Source organism: Zootoca vivipara, chromosome 6 (genome assembly GCF_963506605.1).
Source record: "Zootoca vivipara chromosome 6, rZooViv1.1, whole genome shotgun sequence".
In the NCBI taxonomy this organism is placed as follows: domain Eukaryota; kingdom Metazoa; phylum Chordata; class Lepidosauria; order Squamata; family Lacertidae; genus Zootoca; species Zootoca vivipara.
The window spans coordinates 10,172,926-10,191,255 of NC_083281.1; the positions used below are offsets into that span (position 1 = coordinate 10,172,926).

The 18,330-nt window shown below is 48.8% G+C and overlaps 1 protein-coding gene across 1 annotated transcript; it reads left to right on the top strand.

Annotated features, from left to right (window-relative positions):
* Window positions 1-5,931: 5,931 nt before the first annotated feature.
* On the top strand, window positions 5,932-16,383 carry OCEL1 (occludin/ELL domain containing 1). Its single transcript, XM_035119323.2, has 6 exons — window positions 5,932-6,199; window positions 7,228-8,468; window positions 9,940-10,178; window positions 11,131-11,302; window positions 11,790-11,840; window positions 13,418-16,383. The coding sequence occupies exons 2-6, from the start codon at window positions 7,359-7,361 to the stop codon at window positions 13,535-13,537; spliced, it is 1,692 nt and encodes a 563-aa protein (XP_034975214.1). The 5' UTR covers window positions 5,932-6,199; window positions 7,228-7,358; the 3' UTR covers window positions 13,538-16,383.
* The last annotated feature ends 1,947 nt before the right edge of the window (window positions 16,384-18,330 follow it).

Below are 18,330 nucleotides of genomic sequence, written 5' to 3' on the forward strand. Positions count from 1 at the left end.
CTGGGCGGCCTGCAGCATCTGAAAACATAATAAAAACATCAAGCACTAGAAACCTCCTGATACAGGGCTGCCTTCAGGTGTCTTCTAAAAGTTGTGTAGCTCTTTTATCTCCTTGGCATCTGAAGGGAGGGCATTCCACAGGGAGGATGCCACTACCAAGAAGGCCCTGCGCCAGGCTAATAATGAAGCGCTCGCTGGGCTGAGAGGGAGAATGCGGCAACCAGCAGGTGGACCTCCATTAGGAGCGACTGCCGCAGAGGCACAGCAAAGCCCGCCTGTTGCCCTCCGTGCAAGGAGCTTGAGCGCCACTGGGGCTGGGAGACGCTCTTGTCCGAAACTGTGGCCACTCAGACAGGGCAGGCGGTGCTTGAAGTGGATGCAACAAGGGCATCTCTGAATAAGCCAGTTTCCGAGGTTCCAAAAGCACAAGAACACCATTGAGAACAGAAGCCCTGAATGATCCACAGCTTTTTGCCAAGGCTGAAGGTGCACAAATTTTGTCCGGAGTAGACACATCAGTGCAGTCCGTAAGAACATGAGTAGAGCCTGTTGGATCAGGCCAAGGGCCCGTCTATATTAAAAAAAAAAAATTAATTAACTTTTCAAATTTTACAAATTCTTTTACACAACCATCAGAATACATATCTCCGTTGACTTCCCATCCAACCATCAAGCATACGCTTTAACATAACCGTGATTTCCCTCCCCAAATATTCCACAAAACATTGCCGTTCTTCAAGAACTGTTTTCTTCGCTCTGTTCTTTAATTCTCACACTTCGTCTAACCATCTCAGCGTATCCCGTCATCTTCATAAGCCATTCTTCTTTCGTTGGGCTTCCTGTTCTTTCTATTTTTCTGCACAGACTATTCTTGCCGCCGCCACGGAATACATAAACAAATGAAACAATTCCTTCGGAAGCTGTGGTCCAATTATACCTAACAGAAAGGCCTCGGGTTTCTAGGGAACCACCACTTTGAACTAGGTGAGCATCCTCTTCTCAGAGTGGCCAAACAGATGCCTGTAGGAAACCCGCAAGCAGGATCCGACCACAGGAGCAACTCTCCCCTCGCGCGGTGGAGAGCGACTGGTCTTCAGAAGCATTGCAGAGCACAGCCATCATGGCCAGGAGCCTTCTTTGGGCCTCTCCTCCTCCTCCTCCTCTGTGGATTTGCCATCTAATCCTCTTTTAAAGCCATTTGATGGGAGTTGTAGTCGAACCATTTTGGGAAGACGCCATATTGGCGATCCCTGCACTCGTTTGGCATCTCAGAGTTTGCCAGCTCTGCAGATAAACTGATGTTCCAAAAAAAATAGTCATAACTGACCAGGGTCCTCTAAAAAGAACTGGGAAGAATTTGGATATGATTCTTAGAGGAAGAATTCTGTTTGGACCTGTATGCTTGCTTGGCTGCGTGTGTGAGAGAGAGGGAGAGAGGGAGAGGGAGAGGGAGAGGGAGAGGGAGAGAGAGAGAGAGAGAGAGAGAGAGAGAGAGAGAGACATCGTGAAAAGCTGTTTTGGCGATTAAGGGCTACCAACTTCTTCTTCCTCCTCCTCCTCCTCCTCCTCCTCTTCTTCTTCTTCTTCTTCTTCTTCTTCTTCTTCTTCTTCTTCTTCCTCTTCCTCTTCCTCTTCCTCTTCCTCTTCCTCCTCTTCCTCTTCCTCTTCCTCTTCTCCTCAGTGCTTTTTTTCTGGGGATACGCAGGGGTGCGCATACCCCTAAACATTTTGTGAATCTAGGTTTGGCCTCATTGAAGGGCAGTATTTCAATATGAGTAGGAAAATGAGAGTACCCCTAAACTTTTTTTTTAGAAAGAAGCACTGATTATTATTATTATTATTATTATTATTATTATTATTATACTTGTATACTGTCCTATACCTACAGGTCTCAGGCCGGTTACAACAGAAATCCATAATATAAAAACACAAAATACATAATAAAAAAAATTCTATGAAATGACGCCCCATCCAGAGTTTTACAGAATTTAGCATTTAACACTGTGGTTTAGTTCATAGGGCTATTCTTAGATACGTCAAGGAGATTTTCCTTCACATTTTTATTCTTTCCTGCAAACTGTGTCACAAAATAGTTGCTGTATTTTGAAAACTGGATGTAGCATTGGGGGCGGGGAATCAGTTGCCTGTTTTGTCCCTTTGCTGTTCTTGAGAGTTTGCCCTGCTATGCATTCAGCGCCTCCACAATTCAGAAATGCAGCGAATCAAAAGTGGGATCAGTGCGTCTTTGAGCTCACCCCCAGTTTATCTGCACCCCTTCCACCGAGGCAATGCAGAGGAGGCGCGAGTGCCGTTGCACTGAGACGGTTTTCGGGGCAGCGGTTTTCTAGTGTGCTCAGACTGCACCTGCGTGTCAGTAAAAGGAGAATCAACCCCCCCCCAAAAAAAGAGCAGCGCACAATTGCATCAAGATTGCTTTATTGTTAGTGTTTCACGGTCAGTGTGCATGGAGAAGGGAGGGATGAACCGGACAGGAAATTACCGGACGTGGTTGGAAGCAAGGCACACACAGAAACTCTGGAAACAGCGAAGAAAGGAAGTACCAGGCCTGTTCCACTTTAGAAACGGGGCCAGATCATCTGGGACGCCAAAATCTGAGGCAAATGTCAAGGGAGCGTCCCTAGATGAGCCAGAGATCAGAAAAGCCTCACGGTTGAATCTTAGCCGTGCCGACTCAGTCAGAAGCGCGTCCTACTGAATTTGGTGGGGCTAACATCCAGGTAGGACCCAGGTGGCGCTGTGGGCTAAACCACTGAGCCTAGGGCTTGCTGATCAGAAGGTCGGCGGTTCAAATCCCTGTGACGGGGTGAGCTCCCGTTGCTCAGTCCCAGCTCCTGCCAACCTAGCAGTTCGAAAGCACATCAAAATGCAAGTAGATAAATAGGAACCGCTACAGCCGGAAGGTAAACGGCATTTCCATGTGCTGCTCTGGTTTGCCAGAAGCGGCTTTGTCATGCTGACCACATGACCTGGAAGCTGTACGCCAGCTCCCTCGGCCAATAATGCGAGATGAGCGCGCAACCCCAGAGTCGGTCATGACTGGACCTAATGGTCAGGGGTCCCTTTACCTTTACCTAACATCCAGGTAAACGGGGCTTAGGGTGGCTGTCTGATCTGCTACCCCTTCCAGAGGCTTTGAACTACAATTCCCATCATCCCTGGCGCCTGGGCAGGGGATGATGCGAGCTATGATCTACAACACCTGGAAAGGAGCCACATCGGCAAGCCGCGCTCTCAGCCTCTGTTTCCCCTGAGCATAATATGGGAATGATAGCACCAGCCTACCTTGCAGGACCGTTGTAATGATTAGAACAAGAGAACATGTGTGATGGAGCACTTTCGTTGTCATTGTCATTGTGTGTGTCTTGGGGGGGGGGGTTGTTTCTGTCTTTTATATTTCATGTAAGCCATTTTGGGGACCCCTTTTTAAGGGCTCGGCTGTGGGGATATGAATACTTTTGTATTAGGCAGACAATTAAATAAAACGTTTGAAAGATAAATGGAAAAGTAGGGTTGGTCATTTATTTAGGCTGCAAACTTTCCATTCATTTCTCTTATTTGCTCGTAGAGTGTTCCCCGGTCTCGCTTTTAGTTTAGGCGAGTTTCAGCAAAACTCAGGGCAAGGGCGGACTTTGCCAGTCTTTCAAAATATGGCACCCCGTGCTAGCCCAAAATTTGGTGAGCCCCCAATGGATCTTCTCAATTATAGATCTTCTCAGTTTTGTGACCCTCGTGTTCCCTTCCGACTCTGTAAAATTCTATGATCCTTGGGGTCCTTCCAACTTCTATGAGTCTGTTATTCCAAGACTCCGCCATTCCTAAGCCCAGCCACACCTGGAGGGCACCAGCCTGATGCAGGCTGCTATACAGATGGCAATGTGTAACACTTTGCTCTACTTCCAGACATGGTTAAGCCAAATTGGTGGCCATTTTGATGAATGGGACCTTAGAGGTCTCTCCAGACATTCTCCCCACCCTTGTGGCCTATTGTGGTAAGAGTGGGAATTCCTCCAAACTCACAGAGAGGGGAGACCAGGGAAAGGATGCTGTAGAATTTAATCCTCCGGATCTTCATTGAGGCTGGTACAGTATGTTGGAAAGGCTTTTCCCTGCCTCTTTTCTGCCATCTTGTGGTCTAACCATATCAGAACAGCCTTTTTCTGTAGACGAGAGGTTCCCAAAGCCCCCTTTTCAGGAAAAAAGAATTACTGGTACTCAGCGCCCGCCCCCCGAAATCTACCTTCTTTATGAGAGCAAGCAGAAAGATGCAGTGACAAATTTGCGTTCTTCTATGCATCTATTTTTCTACCCACGTCCTAAAACACAGTAAAGAAAGACCTTGAAGTTCGAAATTATCAAATTATTTATTAAAATCAACCCTGACAACATTCACATTACATGCGAAAATTAGGACAGCAAAGGATCATTTTAAAATGAACATTATGAATAACCTTAAAAATAATCCTAAAGAGAAGGATTATGAACCTGCTGTGCAGCCATCAACTTATTTTGGAAAAGAATTACTGCGACTTTAACTCTACATTACATCGGTAAGCGTTACACAACAGATGAAACATGTACGAACGGTTTTTCAAAATTCTCTTCTCTTTTTTATGCTTCCACCACCCCATTATTTCTATTCAACGCCCGCGAATTGCACCCGAGGTGACTACCGGCCCCCTGGATGGTTCCAGCACACACACACACACACCAGTACCACAGGGTGGTATCACCCACTTTGGGAAACACCATTCTAGACCGAGAGATGGCGAGCCTTAGGCAAGGGTTGGGGGTCAGAATGCGGCCCTCAGAGCCTTTTCGCCTGGCCTCTTGCAGCCGCCTTGCCAGGATGTGTCCTTTAACTCTGACCAGTGGGGGAAGCGTAAGAGGGGAGTCACATGGGAAGCCTGGGGGGGCACATGTCAGAGGTGGGTGGGGCCTGAGGAAAAAGTGGGCGGGACACCACAGGTGAATTTCACTTTTGTACAGTGAACTGGCTTCTACTCAACACACCTGTAATCCTGCATCTTCACAAGCAGAAGGCATCATCAGAATTCATTTCGTTATTATATTTTATGAAATCCCCCCCCCAAAAAATCTCACATACACACCAAAACATAATAAATTTTCCTTTTGTTTTTTCCGACTTCCCCTCCTGTTCTCCGTGGCGTTTTTAATTTTTCTCCCTTGCTGCACCCAGTTTTCTGTCTCTTATATCATAACCACCATACAATAACCTCTAATTCCTTCTGTTGCTGATAGTTCAGATCCTGCTCAGGAATTCACCAGACCATATTTCTTTAAATATTCTGAAAAAGCCCTCCCATCATTAGAATTCAAGGGAACTTCCCAGCCAACGGAATGCACACGGCAGATAGTTAAGATTTATTTTTTTTACCTAAAATAACATATACAGTCACTTCTACAGCACACCAATCTAGTGTCTAGGCAGCTGTTCCCAGGTCCATGTTCTGGGGAGCAGTTGCACCAACTGGGGACCACTCTCCCTCCACCAATTTATGTACCTCCCCTCCCACGGGCTGCACACTGGGGACTGTGCCCCCATGGCAGCTCCCTCTGCTCCGCCCTTTTCAGTCCCCTTCTGGTTCTGGCAGAGAAGTGGTGCAGGAGAGGGTGGCCCTTCATTTGCCTGGCCTGCCTCTTGCAGCTGGGACAGCTCAGTCAGTAGAGCATGAGACTCTTAATCTCAGGGTCATGGGTTCGAGCCCCACGCTGGGCAAAAGATTCCTGCATTTTCCACGTGATAGATATCAGCGGCCATTATTCCAGGCGACCCTGTAGCTCGAGCCATTGGACATCTGTCGCAAGACAGACAGCCGGCTGGGTATCTAGCCTTACTAATAACTCAATCTGTGTGTGAGATTTCTCTCCTCCTGCCCGCTCCACAGTTAATATTTAACCGTGCCAGGGGCTGATATCGTGCTGGGTTCGTAGCCTAGAGCTTTCTGTACGCCGCAGAGCAATTCCCCCACCCACCCGTGGTCATTTGTAACTTCCCAGCAGAGGCCGACCGAGATCCATTCCCCACATCTTTTGGAGGCCACGCTGGGCCCAGCCGGAGGAAATGACCTGCATCCTCTGACGGAGGCTTTGAACCCAGCCGAGCCAGATTCCCCTCTCTGGAAGGCAGCCTATGCTGCAGACTTCGTGGCCATTGAAGGTACAGTGCAAAGCATCTGTGGGGGGGGGGGAGATGTGTGACGATCGAGAACTTCCATCCAGATTGTGGACAAGGGCCAACGCCTTGGGTGTGCGGGGTTTGTTGGGAAGCAAGCGCAAGGGAGATGAAAAGATGGGGTGGCAAAAAAAACAATGCAAGGGTTTGGGGGATTCAGTAGGTGACCTTTCCAGGCACCAGATGACTGCTTGCGGAAGCAGGATTTGGGAGTTGAGAATGCCTGAGATGGACAAGAATGACCCTTGTTGGCTAATGGAGTCTCACCACTGGAGAGACTTCTTCTCCTTCTCCTTCTCCTTCTCCTTCTCCTTCTCCTTCTCCTTCTCCTTCTCCTTCTCCTTCTCCTCCTTCTTCTAGCTTTTTTCCAGCCAGAATTCACTGGATTTCTGTTCCAGCTCCTTTCAGGTGGGCACCATTGCCATTTATAAGGGTTCGTGGTGAGTTCCAGCTCCTCTTTTATCTAGAAAAATAGCTGTTGTTGTTGTTGTTGTTGTTGTTGTTGTTGTTGTTGTTATCCACCCTTCACCCCATATTCCCAGGGTGGGTTACAACAATCAAAACACAATGTTAAAAGACAGTTTAAAACAACTCAGAACTACAGGAATGAGGTGGGTCTGAAAACTATGCATCAATCGACAGGATCAAGGGAAGCTGGAAAAACGGAGTGTGGTCATTTCAGGGAGGGACTGTACCACCTCAAACCATTCGGGGGGGGTACCCGCCATGTTAAGCTCTTAAGTTACATTGAAGGAAATAACCTGTTCAAAACATTTCTTGAAGGTGACATCACTTCTTGTACAGATTAGTTTCTGCACTGTTGGGTTAGAGTCTTAAGGTGGGAGGGGCATAAAAGATCTCATTGACGTGGTATAGTTCCTTCCTGAAGTCCTGTGGACCTCTCCTCTCACCGCCTTACATTGCTGTAAAAACTAAACTGCTGTCGATTTTCTCTATTAAAAAAAAAAAGGACCCCGTTTATTCTGAAACACTTGATTCTCTTCCACCTTCAGTTCCCAAACTTTCAACCACCAGACTTGGCAAAACGGCACAGAGGAGAATGGGGGACGCCCCTCAACCACCCACACTAGAGGTGCCCATAAGAGGCTGCAGATAAGATTTTCTCTGCCGGCCATTGGAGGACATGAGCTCTGAGGAGACACCAGCCAGAGAGAAGAGGCCTGTTGAGATGGATGGAGGGGAGGAACTTCTAAACACCTCCAGGCAGCTTCATCCAGTGGGAACCTGGTCAGAGGATTCTGGGAAGTCATCGGGTTCTAGGTCTTCAGATGGCTTCTGCTCATCTCCATCAGCCAAACCGGCTTTCATTGGCTCACCTCAGGACCAAGAGCCATCTTCCTTGAAGCCCGTTAGACGTTTCATTCCTCCATCTTGGAAGAACTTCTTCCACCGCTGGCAGAGACAGCCCTGGGCTGAGACTTCTCTCTTGACCTGCACTCCAGAAGACTTCAAGCACACCCAGTTTTCCGAGCACCCTCAAAGAGCCACCTTCGATGGTGAGGGGAGCTCCACTGTCAATGGGAACGATTGTAAGGAACCCCTCTCAGTTTCTGCCACCCCCTTGGCACCTGGGAAGACGCTGACTGCTGTGAGCCAGGGTGCTTTGTCGAGTGGTCCACCCAGCTATAAGGAGAAGTTGGAGGCCTACGACCACAAATATTCCTACATGAAGTCGTGGCCTGGCCTCCTGAGGCTGATGGCAGGCCTGGAGCTGATCTTGGGAGGGATGGTCTTTGCCTGCACAGCCGCTTACATCCAGAAGGACTACCAGTGGTCGGCGCTTTATGGTGGCAACTCTCTACCCTACAACGGTGTCTTGGGCGGAGGGTATGGATACAATTACTATGGCCCGATGACCCCATTTGTGCTGGTGGTGGTCAGCCTGGTGTGGCTGGTGACGGTGATCTTGCTAGGCCTCGGGGTCACCATGTACTACAGGACGATCCTTCTTGATTCCCACTGGTGGCCTCTGGCAGAGTTTGGCCTCAACCTCGTCATGTCCCTCCTGTACATGGCTGCTGCAATCGCCTACGTCCATGACGTCAACCGGGGCGGACTCTGCTACTCTGTGTTTGCCAACAACCCGCTCATTGTTGCCTTGTGCCGAGTCGAAGGGGGGCAAGTGGCTGCCGTCGCCTTCCTCTTCCTCACCACGCTGCTCTATCTGGTCGGCTCCCTCGTCTGTCTCAGGATGTGGAAGCATCAAGTTGTCCGGAAGAACGCAAGAGCTCTGGTAAGACCCCACCATTGGGAGAAGGCAACGTTGGCGTGCAGAGGCTCCTTATGATAGTCATGGCCCACGAGAGAGTCAAAAAAGGCAGCTGTGCTGAATAAAATATTGGGGGGCAGGTAAGTCCCACCCCACATAATGCATCACATGACACGGCACACCCACATCAAATTTGGGGGGTCCTGCCCCCTCAAATATTTTTTGGGGGGGAGGCAAAGGGAACTCGGCTCCTAGGAGTTGGCTCCTATGCTTGTGTTGATCCTGAATTGCAAGGGGTTGGACTAGATATCCCTTGGGTTGCCTTCCAACTCTACAATTCTATGGTTCTATGCTCCAGCTGCGTATGTACAGTATGTATGTAAGTATGTATGTATGTGTATTGCAAAACACAATGGGCAGGACTCACTGAACCTTAGCTGCCAAGTACCCCGTTTTTTCGCAGGAAACCGTTTCCCGCTTTTCTCCCGAATGGAGAAAAACCCAGAAATCCCCTGGATATCCTACCTGCCAGGGAGCCTCCATTTTGGGTGCTGCTTTGCCCATGTGTGGGCACCGGAAATAGGGCAGAGCGGCACCGGAAGTCGCTTCTACGCATGCCCGGCGGCGGCCGTCACCAAGATGGCTGCCGCCATGTGGCCGTCACCAAGATGGCCACCCAGCATGCATAGAAGCGACTTCCGGTGCCGCTCTGCCCTATTTCCGGTGCCCACACATGGTCAGAGCGGCCCCGAAAGTTGCTTCTACGCAACTTCCGGTGCCGCACCGCTGCTGATCCCGCATTTTTCAGAGGGAGACTTGGCAGGTATGCACTGAACAAGCCCTATCAACAGAGTATCTGTGCAAGGACATTTGCACAGTGGAACTTTCCCCTTCCTCCCCATGCATCCCCCCACTGAAAATTGGCTAATGGGACAAAAGAGAACCTCCCTATACAGCACCCTGGGGGAGGAGAGAGGAATCGTTGCACCTGACCAGCTGAAATGCTCGTGCAAGCGAAATGTTTTGCCATAGTGTGATGTTGAACTCTACCCAGTGGGCTGTCTCTGGCTATGTCAAACTCAAAGTAGACTTAAGTCCATTGATTTCAATGGGTCTACTGTGAGTGTGACTTACAGCCTGCTGAGCTTTCACAAAATATCTTTGGCAAGCTGGAATGCAAACTTTGGGGCTTGTTTGTTTGTTTTAAAATTAGAAATGCAAACCACCTTGCTGCTGTTCAAACTGCTAGCATGAAGTGGGAACCCCATCAAAGAAAAGGAAGGATGTACCCAGCCTCTTCTAGATTATTTTTCTCATTCATTGGCTAGGGCTGGTGGGAGTTGTAGTCCTGCAACACCCAGAGGGCATCAGGTTGGGGACTGCTGGGATACTTGGACCAATCACTGGATTTAATAAAAGGCAGTTTCTTGTGCTCATGACATGTTGAGTCCCTCAACGATAATGATGTCCACAACACTCTCTTTCCCCTTTGAAGGTTGGGCAAATGAACTACGAGTCTCCCTCTCGCCTTGTCTCCTTCCCTTCGTCTCAGCGAAAGCCCATCCTCTTACGAGGTGTGCCTCAGCAAGTTATAGACCAGGATGAAGTTAATCCCACGGAGAAAGTTGCAAGACATGTTGAGTTCTCGGAGAAGGGCGAGGACCCAGAGGTGTTCAACTTCGCCATTCCGACAGGCCACCACCCCAAACCTCACATCGTCCCGGACTATGTGTCGTAAGTAAGCAGCAATGGTCCAGGAATCCACAGAAGGTTTTTCTGCACCCCTATTTGGACAGGGATATCTTAACTTCTGTTGTCTATGTTCTAGGAACCTCTGGGTTAGATTACAACACAGGGCTGTCTCTGAAGTCGGTTCAGAAGCTTCGGTTGGTGCAGAATTTGGTGGCCAGGATGATCACCTGGCCAAGACGGTTTGATCCTGGTCTGACTGCACTGGCTCCCAATGAGTTTCCAGGCCCAATTCAAAGTGCTGCTTTTGACCTATAAGGCCTTAAACAGCTCAGGACTGCAATTCCTCAAGCATCACCTCTCTCCAGGGGCGTAGCAAGGGAGGGGCGATAGAGGTGGGGCGCCCCGAGCTCCACTCTGGGGGGGCAGCGCCCCCTCCTCACCTCCACCGATGACAGCCGCCGCTGCCGCGGCACGACTGCCATCGCAGAGAGGCCCCGCTACGCAGCGGAGCGGAGCCACCGGCAAACATCCCCAGTGGAGCCGCTGCATTCAGCGCATGCTTCCTGCGCATGCGTCGTGCGCTTCCTGTGCACGCGAGCTGCATGGGTCGACGCCCCCCCCGGGTGCATGCCCACGGTGCCACCCCGGACCGTGGAAAGTCTTCGTCTGCCCGTGCCTCTCTCCATATGAACGTACCCAGACTCTGAGATCCTCCAAGACCCTTCTTTGTGTGCCTGTCCCACAAAAGGTCTAGAGGGCAGCAACACGGTAACAGGGCCTTTCCTGCAGTGGCTCCTCGCTTGTGGAATGCTCTCCCCAGGGAGGTTCATGTGGCGCCTTCATTATATATTTTTATGTCCCAGGCAAAAACGTTACTCTTCAACCAAGCCAAAGAGAATTGTGTTCATTCATTTCAGTGGGTCTACTCTGAGTTTGGCTTTGACTCTCCTCCCCATTTCTTTTCTCCTTCTTGACTTTTCGCTGCATGGCGTAGAAAGTACCCAGCCATCGGAAGCAGGGATGAGCGTGAAAAATACAAAGCCGTCTTCAATGACCAGTATGCAGAATACAAGGAGCTGTACGATGAAGTCCGCACAGCGCTGGGAAAATTCAAGGAACTGGAGGCGATGCTCTCCAAGCTTCCTTGCCGCTATCAGAACAAGGAGGTAGTTCTTAATACACATTGATGCATTTTTAATATATATATATAAACAACAAGCCTTAACCAGGCCTTAAGTTTGCAACTGCAAAGAGCAAAATACATTGAACAGCAACCCCCATTTGAATTTTGCAATGCAGTTCTCCAGACAAATAATGAGGACAGAAGTGTATCTACTGGAGCAAAGTGTCCACAAGCATGAATTTATTAATGAAAATAGCATACTGCAAATGTGTTGTATTGGTGGAAAATTGCATAGGAGGTGAAATTGCATGCAAAATTCGCACTGACATGATGGTGAAGCTTCATGAAGTCTTTAAAAAAATAAATATAATGCAGCTTGTTGTTGCAAATGAGGAAAGCTGAATTTAAGTTTGTGGAGGGGAAGAAAAACCAAATTGAGAGACCCGTCCCTCCTTAGCTTGGAGCAATGATTCTGAGATTTGCTGGCTTGTTTCAGTGAGGGGTTTTTAATGCTTCTCTTCTCTCTGCAGGAGGAAAGCCGGGTTTCCACTGTGTGGAGAGATTACCAAAGCAAGAAGGAGGTAAATAAAAGTCAGAAGTGAGCGTAGTAGTTTCAAGATTTCCCTAAGGCTGCAAATGGATTCCTAACTCCTATTTAAAGCCGTCTCACACCATTTTAAACAGCAATGGCTTCCCTCAAAGAATCCTGATGACCAATTGTGGCAGCAGGATTTCCTGAGCCCGGCACACCGTATGCCAATTGGTGCTGCCCGCCAAGTGCCAAAGCATTAGTGTTTTCTCCACCTTTTGTTTTATAACTTTCTTTAGAAATGTCTAATTAATAGAGCCATAAAATTGTAGAGTTGGAAGGGACCCCAAGGGTCATCTAGCCCAACCCCCTGCAATGCAGGAATCTCATCTTAATCATCCCTGACAGATGACCATCCAACCTTTGCTTAAAAACCTCCAAGGAAGGGAGAGTCTGCCACCTTCTGAGGGAAACGGTTCCATTGCCGAACAGCTCATACCACCAGAAAGTTCTTCCAAATTTTTATTCAGAACCTCCTTTCTTGTAACTTGAACCCACTGGTTCAGGTCCTCCCCTCCAGGGCAAGAGAAAGCAAGCTTGTTCCATCTTCCATGTGACAGCCCTTCAGGTATTTGATTGAAAGATAAATAATCATAGAACTGTAGAACTGGAAGGGACCCCAAGGGTCATCAAGTCCAACCCCCTACAATGCAGGAATCTTTTGCCAAATGTGGGGTAGGGGGCTATCAGTTTGGGGGCCCTGCTGGAATGGGGCCCAGTACATGCGTACTCCCTGTTCCTCCCTGCCAGCAGCCCTGGTGGGAACTGTAGTTTGTTAAGGATGCTGAGATTTGCTTGGAGACCCCTCATTTCTCCTCCCAGAGCTACGATTCCCATAGTGGTTTAACAGTCAATCCCACTTTCCCAGGCAACGCTGGGAATGTAGCTCTGCGAGAGGACTCTGACCTAACCACAGTTCTTTTGGGGGGAAAGCGGGTGGCGCTGTGGGTTAAACCACAGAGCCTAGGGCTTGCCGATCAGAAGGTCGGAGGTTCAAATCCCCGCGATGGGGTGAGCTCACATTGCCCGGTCCCAGCTCCTGCCCACCTAGCAGTTCGAAAGCACGTCCAAGTGCAAGTAGATAAATAGGTACCGCTACAGCGGGAAGGAAAACGGCATTTCCGTGCGCTGCTCTGGTTTGCCAGAAGCGGCTTTGTCATGCTGGCCACATGACCTGGAAGTTGTACCCCGGCTCCCTCGGCCAATAACGCGAGATGAGCGCGCAACCCCAGAGTTGGTCACGACTGGACCTAATGGTCAGGGGTCCCTTTACCTTTAGCTTTACAGTTCCCAGGATTCTTTGGGGGAAAGCATGAGTAAGAGCTGGCAGGAGTGGCTACGGAGAGGCAAGGGGGTGCCCCCTCGCAGCCGTAGCTGTCTCATCCTCCTCCCCAAGCCTGGCACTGCTGGGGGAAATAGGGACATTCTGGGATCAAACCTGGAGCCAGGATGGCTTTCTTAACTCGGGCACTGTCCCTGGAAAATTGGGTGGGTATTTGATTCACATTGCAAATGCATGTTGACGCATTTCTGTTTTCCCCATCTCTCTGCCCACCCTGCAAATTTGAGGAACCGGCTTTCCTGGAGAAGCAGGAGCGCTGCAAATATCTCAAGAGGAAGCTCACCCACCTCAAGGCACAGATACAAGCCTACGACCAGAAGACCAGCGAGGGCTCTGTATACTTCTAAAGAGTGTGTGAAAATGCCTCCTAGTTGCATCTTTGACTTGGAGTTTCTGCTGCAAGGAAATGATAGCATCCCTTGGGTGCTGGTTTATTGTTTCGTTTTTTGTTTACAGGGGTGGTCAAGGTCTCCTCCTTGGTCTCTTGCAAAACCCCTGGACATCCCACAAGGAGGAATGGGGGCTGAACTGGTTAGCGTTCCTAAGCTTTTGCTCAAAAATAAAAAAGTGAACACCTGCTCTGAGGTTTTCCAAATAGGATGACGATTTCTGGGGATCATAGAATTTGGAAGGTACCCCAAGGGTCATCCAGTCCAACCCGCTGCAATGCAAGGATCTCCGCCGAAGCATCCATGACAGATGGCCATCGTAGCTCTGCTTAAAAACCTTCAAGGAAGGTAAGGTAAAAGGTACAGGACCCCTGGATGGTTAAGTCCAGTCAAAGGTGACTATGGGGTGAGGTGCTCATCTTGCTTTTCAGGCAAAGGGAGCCGGCGTTTGTCCACAGAAAGCTTTCCGGGTCATATAACTAGCGGGACTAAACCGCTACTGGAGACTCCACAAGAGAGTCCATTCCTGAGGGAGTCTGGTCCATTGTCAGACAGCTCTTACTGTCAGAAAGTTCTTCCTGATGTTTAGTGGGAATCTCAATTCTTGTAATTTGAAGCCATGGGTTCGAGTCCTACCCTCCGGAGCAGGAGAAAACAAGCTTGCTCCCTCTTCCATGTGGCTTTCATATCTCCTCGCAGTCTCCTCTCTTCCAAGCTAAACATCCCCAGCAACTTCAACTATTCCTCATCATGCATGGTTGCCTCCTCTGCACACCTCCCAGCTTGCCAATATCCTTCTTAAATCATGGCGCTCAGAACTGGGCGCAGTATGTGATTAAGAAGTAAGAGGACTAGCATCTTTATTTGTAGGGGCTTAGTTTTGAAGGGAAGGTTTGGCTGGCATTTGTTATGTTCAGGAAAGAGGCTGTCTCAGGAATCGTGGGAAGGGCTAAAAGCTCAAAGCTGAAAGCTACCTTTCCAGCCTTTGGAAAACAGAATGCTGCCACCTTCCTTGGCAGAGAGCCCTGGCAGGGGCCATTCCTCCCCTGCCAAAATTCTCTCTCCGTCTTCAAAGCTGGTGCCCCACAGAGAAGGCACATTCCAGCCTTGAAGTCACAGAGCTTGGGGGGGGGAGGGAATGATCTTGGCAAAGGGCCTGGGGGGCCTCCTTCCTGAGCAAGGGGCCTCAGTCGGTGGAGCCCTGTTCCCATGTTGGCTGTGAAGCCGCCATTATTAGGAGGGGGGAATCCGCTGCAGTTTCAGACCTCTGAATTTATTATTATTATTGTTGTTGTTGTTGTTGTTATTATTATTATTTCATTACACTTTAATGCAGGGGTCAGAAACCTTTTTCAGCCGTGGGCTGGTCCACCCAGACCTTGTGGGGGCCCGGACTATATTTTGGGGGGGTGTGTGAACAAATTCCTATGCCCCACAAATAACCCAGAGATGCTTATTAAATAAAAGGACACATTCTACTCATGTAAAAACACACTGATTCCCAGACCATCTGCAGGCTGGATTGAGAAGGCAATTGGGCCGCATCCGGCCCCCGGGGCCTTAGTTTGCCTACCCCTGCTTTAATGTATTGGAAGCTGCCAACCTGCACCATTCAGAAGGATTCTATATCTCTTGTTTTTTAGCTGGGATTCCCACATGGCCAGGGGTTGGGATAGATGACCCTTGGGGGTCCCTTCCGACTCTACAGTTCTATGATTCTATTTTGAGGTGGCCGGGCTCCCTCCATTTTGGGGGGGCATTCAGCTCTGCTCCTTGGCTCCTCGAGATGTTGCGTGCCCCCCTCCCCAGTCCTCTGCCCACCAACATCTCCAGGAGAGACCCCTGAGCTCAGAACCCTGGAGATCTGCTTCCAGTCAGTGTGGGCAGCTCTGAGCCTCTGACTCAGTAGAAACCAGGTTCCCAGACGAAGCTTAGCTCGTGTTCTCATGCAAAAGGCGTTGAGGCTGAGCACAACAATATCTGGGACGTGGCTATTTCAGAGTGACTAACTGGGCTTAGAAGGGTCACGAAAGGTGTTATAAAGAGAGACACCTTTCATGAAACCTGGTTCCCCCCCCCCTTTTCTTTTTTTATTTAAGGGAAGTATAAGGCAAATTTCTCCAACCGATTTCGCAAACGTGTCTGTAGAGAACCTACGTTTTAAGATTGTGTAAAAGGATGCTAAGGGACGCGGGTGGCGCTGTGGTCTAAACCACTGAGCCTTGGACTTGCTGATCAGAAGGTTGGCGGTTCGAATCCCCGCGACGGGGTGAGCTCCCGTTGCTCAGTCAGTCCCAGCTCCTGCCAACCTAGCAGTTTGAAAGCACGTCAAAGTGCAAGTAGATAAATAGGTATCGCTCCGGCGGGAAGGTAAACGGCGTTTCTGTGTGCTCCGGTTTCCGTCACGGTGTCTTGTTGCGCCAGAAGCGGCTTAGTCCTGCTGGCCACATGACCTGGAAACTGTCTGCGGACAAACAGCGGCTCTCTCGGCCAGTAAAGCAAGATGAGCGCCGCAACCCCAGAGTTGTCCACGACTGGACTTAATGGTCAGGGGTCCCTTCACCTTTACCTTAAAATGATGCTATGAATTCAATGCTATGTATATTATTGTGGTTTTTCTTGCAGAGACTGTATTAAATTTTAATTAATCAATACATTTGAAAAAAAAATTAAAACAAATACAAAAAAATACAAAAGGTGATGGGCACGGTTTGCTTTCTGTGTGGACTCCTTGCAGAGCATCTGCTGTCACAGACACTCACACCGGATTGTACTTAATTCTTCATAATATTAATAACACTTTGGAACTCCCTGCCTGTTGATATCAGGCAGACACATTCCCTGTACTCCTTTTGGTGCCTGCTTTTTAAAAAAAGCCATGTTTGTTAAGACAGGCCTGTACAGAAGCTTAGGAAGTTGATTTGAGTCTGAAATTGTTTTTAGTCTGTTGCTATTTTGTTTTACGTATTCATGCATTGCAGGGGGTTGGACTGGATGACCTCTGAGGTCCCTTCCAACTCAACAATTCTATGATCCTGTTTATTTCATAAAAATTATATACCACTTGCTTGTGGGGTGGGGAAACCTCAAAGCAGCTCACAGAAAATTACCAAAAAATATATATCTACCATCTTAATTTAAAATCGCAACAAGATAACAAATTAAAACTCTGACAAACTTTCTAAACATCTGGGAAGGCTTGTCTATATAAAAACGTCTTCAGCAGGCGCCGAAAGTAATATAGGGAAGGTGCTTGCCTGGTGTCACAGAATTATAGAATTGCAGAGTTGGAAGGGACCCTGGGGGTCATTTAGTCCAACCCCTGCAATGCAGGAATCTTTCCCCACCGTGGGGCTCGAACCCATGACCCCGAGATCTCATGCTCTACATTGCTGCTAAACCAAACTATTGAGTTCTTACTGATGCAGTTGTGTGTATTAACATTAAAGTGCCGTTTCCGCTGATCAAAGCAAAGGGTTTTTGTAACTTTTCAAATGCCATGAAAATTTTATTGTTCGTTTTAAATTATTGTGATAGTTTTATAGTTTTACAGTGGAACCTCGGTTTATGAACACCTCGGTTTACGAATTTTCGGTTTACGAACGCCGTGGACCCATCTGGAACGGATTAATTCACTTTTCCCCCGAGAGGCTATCCCGTGCTTCTTTACGATGGCCGCGGCAGCCGGAGGTCATGAGTCCACTTTCCATTACTTTCAATGGGAAAGTTCGCTTCAGTTTATGAACAGACTTCCGGAACCAATTACACCCATGCTTCGGGTTGAGTACGCTTCAGGTTGAGTACTCTGTGGAACGGATTAATCCACTTTCCATTACTTTCAATGGGAAAGTTCGCTTCAGTTTATGAACGCTTCAGTTTAAGTACTCCGCAGACCGTCTGGAACAGATTAATCCACTTTCTATTACTTTCAATGGGAAAGTTCGCTTCAGTTTATGAACGCTTCAGTTTATGAACAGACTTCCAGAACCAATTGTGTTCATAAACCGAGGTACCACTGTATCCCTTTTGGTAAACCACTTTTTAAAAAAGCAAGCAAACAAACAATGTACCACAAAAGAAAACAAATCCGATCCAATCCTGAGAGTGCTTATTGCACCCGGGGAGGCTCCCGAATCCTAGGGTGCATTTTGGGGGCATTTCTGGTCTTTGACCGTAATAAATTATTGTATTATTTTGGGCACTTAAACGTTAAGCGCACAAATTGCTCCCGTTGACGCAGGTTTCCGGGACCCCACCGGCCTGTCGTGGTGCTGACGCCTTGCAAGGAACAAGCATTCAGGGGATTAAGAAGCCTGGAATCCAGTCGCATTATTCGACAACACATTTTTTTGGGGGGGGGGAGGAAGAATAACAACTGGGCAGTGGTTTGGCAACATAGCAGACCTTTGCCATGACCGATTTGCAGAGACAGAAAGGTGGAATTGGGTCGCCAGGGTCACCTTAAGCGGGTGAAGCAGAACCCAGTGAGGTCTGGAATTGGCACCGGGCCCTGGAAAACAGTCTGGCGAGGGAGTGGAGATTTAAATCCCTTCTCCTTTGGCAGCAGGCCTTCCTGCGTCCCGTCTTGTACCAAGCACGACTCGGGAGTCTGAAAAGTTGGCTCGGAGCTTGAGAAAGCAGGCAAGGAGTGTTTCTGGGGAGGGGGAAGGGGTGGGGGGGGGTGTTGTACACACACTGGAACAGATTAACAACTGCACGGAGCTGGCAATGATTAATCCGGAGCGAAGAAA

Coding starts and splice junctions, on each gene's coding strand:
- OCEL1 (XM_035119323.2), top strand. CDS start 7,359: ATGAGCTCTGAGGAGACACCAGCCAGAGAGAAGAGGCCTGTTGAGATG. Junction 8,469..9,939: donor GGAAGAACGCAAGAGCTCTG/GTAAGACCCCAC, acceptor TCCCCTTTGAAG/GTTGGGCAAATGAACTACGA. Junction 10,179..11,130: donor ATCGTCCCGGACTATGTGTC/GTAAGTAAGCAG, acceptor TGCATGGCGTAG/AAAGTACCCAGCCATCGGAA.